This window comes from Atta colombica, unplaced genomic scaffold (genome assembly GCF_001594045.1).
Source record: "Atta colombica isolate Treedump-2 unplaced genomic scaffold, Acol1.0 scaffold198, whole genome shotgun sequence".
In the NCBI taxonomy this organism is placed as follows: domain Eukaryota; kingdom Metazoa; phylum Arthropoda; class Insecta; order Hymenoptera; family Formicidae; genus Atta; species Atta colombica.
Genome location: NW_017259291.1, coordinates 2,293,323 through 2,300,067, shown reverse-complemented (window position 1 = coordinate 2,300,067; position 6,745 = coordinate 2,293,323). Strand labels below are relative to the sequence as shown.

At 40.6% G+C, this 6,745-nt stretch overlaps 1 protein-coding gene across 1 annotated transcript in view; it reads right to left on the bottom strand.

The window, feature by feature from the left end:
* LOC108687056 overlaps nucleotides 1–5,277 on the bottom strand; it is a 57,291-nt gene extending 52,014 nt beyond the window's left edge. The window contains exon 1 of the mRNA XM_018192663.1: nucleotides 3,971–5,277. Within this exon, the coding sequence (XP_018048152.1) occupies nucleotides 3,971–4,269 (299 nt within the window). The 5' untranslated portion in view covers nucleotides 4,270–5,277. The remainder of the gene's footprint in view (nucleotides 1–3,970) is intronic.
* Between the last annotated feature and the right edge of the window lie 1,468 nt (nucleotides 5,278–6,745).

The window sequence follows — 6,745 nt, the reverse complement described above, 5'->3', positions numbered from 1 at the left end:
ATATATATATTATATCTTTTGTATTGATAAAATATTTGGTTTTTTATCATTTTTTAAAATAAAAAAATTAATACTTTTAGTGTTAAAATCGTAATCAAGAACAAGAAAACGGATGTACATTTCAGTCAATAGTCACACAATGGAGATTTTTAGATATGATATAAAGAAAACAAAAAACGAGGGTAAGGTTTAAAAGGAATAGTCGGAACAATCGGATGTCAATCGACGTTAATTACGATCGTTAATCGAAGTGAGACGAAGTCAGGAAGGAAAACGGACAGTTTCTTTTCGCGACGCAAAAATGGAGACGTTGCTCTCGTTAAGCACCCGGCGAGTTTGCGAGATGTGAAATACGGGTAGCACGAGCGAATCGGAACCAAGAGGACATACATTTCTCGTCGTCGTGAGATGAAGGCGGAGGGAGGAGGGCAAAAAATTTCTCGCGAATTACGCAGCCGCTTCACACCAGGCGAAAGAAATCATCGGGGGTAACGAGGTATCCACGTACAAGGCCCGTGTTTCCTTATACAGCGAAAAAGAGAAAAAAAAACGAAACGTTACGAAATTGCGGTGGTTAACCTTACTGCGTAGTTATGCAAGCAAGCGCGCAGGAGTCCAGGCTACGAAGTCGGTCACAATGTTGCAGTACATGCAGTATATGCATGCGCATACATACACATACGCGGGATGCATTTGCGATTCGTTGCACCTTTGCGCGCCGCCACTCTCGATTAGACAAGTCGTGTTCGGCTGCTGCTCTTATCGATCAATTACTGCTAAAGAGGTTGCACGCCGCGAAAGATGTGTCACATTAGGGAAAGCATTAGCAATATCAACGCGTTGCTCGAGCTGAGTGATATCCAGAGATCCTGAAGTAAGGAAGAGATGAAACACTTCTATTTGATTGGTTCGCCATATTTTACACCTTAAGAACGAGATGCATGGATATATCTTATCTTTTATCTTACAGTGAACAATAAATTTATTGAATCTTAATACATATTTCTTTGAGTACTAAGTAAACATTTATTTACAGCAAATAAATATGTATTCAATAAAAAAATGCTAGTTAATGCTAGTTAGTCAAATTAATGGTTTTTCTTATCAAATAAATATATATTTATGTTTAGTAAATATTTAGAATGGTTCAAATAAATATTTATTTAATTTTCTCATTCTATTTTAAGTAGGTTTATTAAAAATATGACGCGGACTAAAAGACGTGTGGCGTAAAATCTCTTGAGGATCTCTAAACGATATCATTTGAGGAATCCAGGATTGCAGGACGGCGACTTGCAAAATTCTTATCGTTTCGTAAATTCTCGCGGCTCCGGAATTCTTGCGACGACGCTATGCGCGCGCGCGAGAATCCGAAATATTTAACGGTCCGGAACCGTTCAGGCGTGTAAAACCATCGGCCCTCGAAATATCGAAATATGTTTCCAACTTGGAAATTTTCAGTTTTACAACTCCTAACTTTCGCGCTTGCAGAGCTCGGGAAATTTTCGGAGCTGCAGAAATATCCAACTTTTCGGGCTCCGGAATTTTCAATATTGAGAAGTTCCAACTTTCGGCAAAACAAAATTACCTCTCTTTCATCAATCGCGGAATTGGTTACCACTACCGTTACACACATATACTCGTACACCCCGAAACACTCTCCTGCGATCTGCATCGAGCGTTCTGCGCAACACGCTCGCGCGACCGCGGCATCGGCCACAATATTGCGCCTGCCATAATCCCGGCGCAGTTTCTGACACGTCGCTTCCGCCTCTCTTTTTCTCCGCGATCGCCTGCAATTTGGACGTCACGGGGAAACGCCACGGTCGGAGGGAGATCGGCCAATTCGCCGGCGCGGCGCATTAAAGTCGTACGATATATGTACACACATACACACTCTCTCTGGTGCACATTCTGCTGCTGCAATTTTGGCAGACGCGATACCACGCCCGGCGCGATAAAAGCTCGCCGGAAGTGGAGAGAGAAAGGGCGAGACTCAACGTAGAAAGGAAAGGATGGCTGTTATTCGAAACGACGACGACGACGACGCCGGTTCCACCGTGAGAAATCAATTTCATCGACAAAACGCTCGCTTGCAAACACAACCTCCCCCCTCCCCCTCCCACCCGACTTTTAAACGTCTTGGCACGCGCACCAAACGCCAATACGATTCTTTTCGCTCATACGACTCGTTAACGATAAGAGGAAAGACCGGGATGCAAAGAAAAATGTTGGTGCATCCGAGAAAAGACCTGTCATGAAACTTAAGTGACCTCTAGACTCTCAATATTATTGTACGAAATTACAGAGAGATGTCCCTTTTAAATAATTCAAAATAAACAGTATGGAGTTAGTCATAGTTGTCATAAATTTCTCGCCCTAAAATTCCATAACTCTTCTTTGATTTCTGACAAAATTTTATGAGTTTCTCTGATGTTTTTAATAATATTTTAAATTTTGTTATATTTTTGTCTTTTTTTGATACTCGTCAAATATTTTGAGAGCGCAATTTAACATAGCAATATAAATGTTAGCTATTAATGTTCCTGACACTGCTTCCATTTAACTGTCAATTTGATAGTATTCTAAAATTGTGTGGATGTACGTGTATTAAACTTTTTAAAGCCAAGATTTTTTTATTTTTCAGAAAATATTGTCAAATTGACATTTCCCTGATATTTTCCTGATTTCTAGTTTTGTGACAACTCTGTCAATATAGCTTACAAACGATTAATAATATCGTGCAATAATATTGATCTTCTAGCTGTTTTGCAGAAATTTTGGAGTGCGATGCGAGGCACGTGAACGAGAAAGCCGCGAGTAAAATCGAATTTTGTTCAAATCCGTTCGCACAAGTGCGCGGCATTCTTTATGGAAATGCGCGGATTATGAAACGAAACCTATATTCTCCCCGCATATGTAATACTATCTGATCCTTCCTCCACATTTAGAATTGAGAACGAACGATCGTATTTCGAGTTAAATTCCTGATAGTTTTTAATATTTCAAACAAATGTATGCAGTTGGTTTGAATATAATTAAATTGCAAAGGGGGATCAATAGCAGTAACCGATTTAACAGGAATTTATATTTTATTTGACAAGATTTCCAAGATATTTCTACAAGATATATTATATATAGCAACTTTTGTAAAACAATATTTTCGAAGAAACATAATACATTGAAAGAACATAATACATTGTTCACACAGAGCAGACTTTTAGTCTAAGTAGAATTTAATTATTAATTATTCCGCCGAGTGCTCTTTGCGGTTGATCACGTAATCCTCCTTGTCAAACGTCTCTCACTTTTCTTCATAATAAAACCGCAGTTTGTGCGAAATTTTCACTTATAATTTTCTTGTTGGAACACGAAAAGAGCGATTTTGCTGAAGTAAAAATCTAGCCGAAAACAGATTTAAAAACAACTTTGTTGGATTATAAAGGTAATTATGTAGGATACACGAGCCGATTGCTAGAATGTGTGAAAACTTTTTACATCATTGCTCATTATGCTTGAATTTCCCACATAATTATTTTGATGCTCTAACAAAATTATTATTTAATTATTTAACAAAAAATTATTTTCAGATTTATCTAGATTTTTACACGAAATCAACAATTTTGCTAATTATCTAATTTAGACGGATATAAAAATAATTATTAGATAATTAAAATAATTACATAGAACGCTTAAGCGATAACAATGCTGCAAAAAGTTTAAAAATTCCAGCAATTTAAACCTCCTCCATAATTATTTTGATGATACGAGCAAAATTATTTTCAGATCCGTACAAACTTTTAGATACTTGAGCAAAACCGTTCTTTCCGTTCGTTCGTGTATAGATACGTATTTCAGCAAAACTCATTCTTTCCATGAAAAGACCGCACTCGGACATTACGTGATCGATTCGCGGATCGCCGTCGTGACGCCAAAAGGAAAATGATGAATCATAAACTCGCGCACTTACATGGAATTGGTGGTGTTCCAGTACATGCTGATCGTCTTGGCGCAGTTGCTCACAGTCGACAGTAGTACCGTTTGCAGGCACACGAGGAACACCAGGGTCACGAAGGACGTGGAAACCATGGTAACAATGACGGCGGACGACGGACTGGCACCGTCACTTAAGCACCCGTACTCGGTTAACAACCACCGGCACCAACCACGAACCGCGAAGCACAGCACCCGTTGCACTTTCGCCCGCGACCTCGTTGCAGTCGTCCACAACCACCTACTTCTTCCACCACTGTCGCACCTCCACCACATCCACACTTCACTTTGACTCGTATTCTTCCTCCCGCGATGATCCTAGCAATGTGGAGAGCCACCTTGTCTCCTCAGATATATCCTACCGTCGCTCACGCCGTCATCGTGAGTGTCCCAATTTATCTCGGAGTTATCTGGAGCGATAAATCTCAATGGGATTGCCTTCGATGATCTTTGAAAGTTCAAAGGCGACTCACCGCGGTTTTCACCTACCGGCAATTTTGTGATCTCCAAGTCTCTCAAAATTAAAGCGATCACACTCGATCCGAGTCTCTCGGCGCACCGTTGTCGATGGTGTCCGAAGTAGCGCCGGTCCCATGGAGCCAGCCCGTGTTTCTCTCGGGAGCACAGCTCGCCAGGCGGTTCATTGGTTCCAGTTTTCTCGCCGAGATCACTCGGGGATGAGCGACGCCAACGAACGCGAGACGGCGCGGCCTTTTCGGAGCAGCGAAGCTACCCGTCGGCTCGCCGTCGATCACACGATCCACTCAGCAATTGCACGCAACAGCGCTTTGCATGTTCGAATCCTCCGTAGTTTTTTTCCTCGATCAGGAATGCGTGGAGCGTGCGTAAAATGAGTATTCCGTGATGACGCTAGACCAGCGGATTTGCGGCTTGTACAATTTTTAAGCGCACCGTCTCGTATCTCCACATATCCGTCGAGGGGATCGCGCGAGTAGACCGCAGGTGCTCCGCGCGGTTCCAAGTTAACACTAAGTTAAATCCTCACCACGCTCTGCACACACTGGAAGATCTCACCGAGATATAATATCCCTCTCGGGCACACAAACACTCGTCGAGTATCCTCGCGCTACTCAGGCGCGTCGGGAATCGAGCACTTTTCCAAGACCGAGTCGCACTTCTTGACTATTCCCACGAAACACTCGAACGAAAATTTCCAAACGACGGAAATCCGTCCAATTGCGATAGTATCGTCTCGAAATCGCGCGTAAAAAAAAAAAGAAAAACGAGGAATCCGCGATACAGCGGGCCGCCACGACTTGAGCGAGTCAGTTGGAATATGCACGCGCGCGAACGCGGTCGAGAGAGAGTGATATCTCTCGACGAGACTCCGGCTTGGCGAACTGAGCGTAACAGTAACCACCCTGCTCGGTGTCGCGAACGCGTCTGTTCGGCCGAGCGTTCGTTTCGCGTCGGCAGACTCGGCTGACGGCAGCCGGAGAGTGGGGGTCGCGCCGAAGGCCGGCGGAGCAGCGCGAAGTCGGCCGAAGTCGTACGAAATCGCGCAGCGCTCCGTGTGCCTCCCGCGACTCCACGAGCTCGGAGCTTGGAGCTCCGCGATCTTCACGGGACGACGCGATCGGCATTACGCCGCACGCTTGCGAGAAGTTGACTTAGAATCGCTCTCCCCCTCATCGTCGCGTAAAGTACGTTCGACTCGCTGCAGTCGGTGTAGACGAGACGTTGCGGTTACATAGTGACACACAAAAGTTTTTTTTTCTCTTATTTTGTAGTTAGGGACTCTGTCTTCGATTCCGCTCGAAGATGCGGAATAAAAGTGCAATTTTGCGAGTATTGCGTTTAACAGCGAAGCCGACACATTAGTGTATATTAAAGCTGTTGTAAACTGAATTGGAGTGTAAAAGTGATATGCAAATATGTCGAATTATAAAACATGTATTTTAATTACAACTTAAAATAGTTGAAAATAAATTTAATTAAATGAGAAAAATTTTTCAGTCAAAGCGGATCTTAGTATTTAAAAATTTCTAATATATATTTTACCTACACAGAAAGAAGGTTTTTGCTAAAGTATCTGAAAATGCTAGATACAGATCTGAAAATAATTTTGTTAGAATATTAAAATAATTATGTAGGCGAAATAATTATATTATGTCGCTCGAGTTGATTGCTAGAATGTAAAAACTTTACAACATTATGTTCGTTATATATAATTATTTTGATAATCTGGGGCAAAATTATTTTCAGATCTGTATCTAACTAAATTTACACGGAAAGAACGATTTTATTGAAGGATCTAAAAATTTAATTAGATGTAAATCTGAAAATAATTTCGTTAAACTATCAAAATAATTATGTAGAACTCGAGATTATTAGAATATTTTCTGCAGCATTACTCATCATACTTGAACATTTCATTTATGATATAAATATTTTGATGATCCAACAAAATTATTTTCAGATTCGAATCTAGCTAAACTTGACATGGAAAGAATGTTTGTAGAAGTATTTAAAAATTTTATTAAGTGTAGATCTAAAAATAATGCTATTAAACTATTAAAATAATTACGTAGAATATTCGAGCATTCAAATTTTCTCATCATACTTGAACATTTTATTTTATGACATAAATATTTAAAAAATCCAACAAAACTATTTTCAATTCTGTGTCTAGATAAATTTAGACAGATTTAGTAAAATCGTTCTTTCCGTATAGATTCAACAAAATCATACTTCCTATGTAATAACACAATAAAGTTTAATGGAAAGTTTC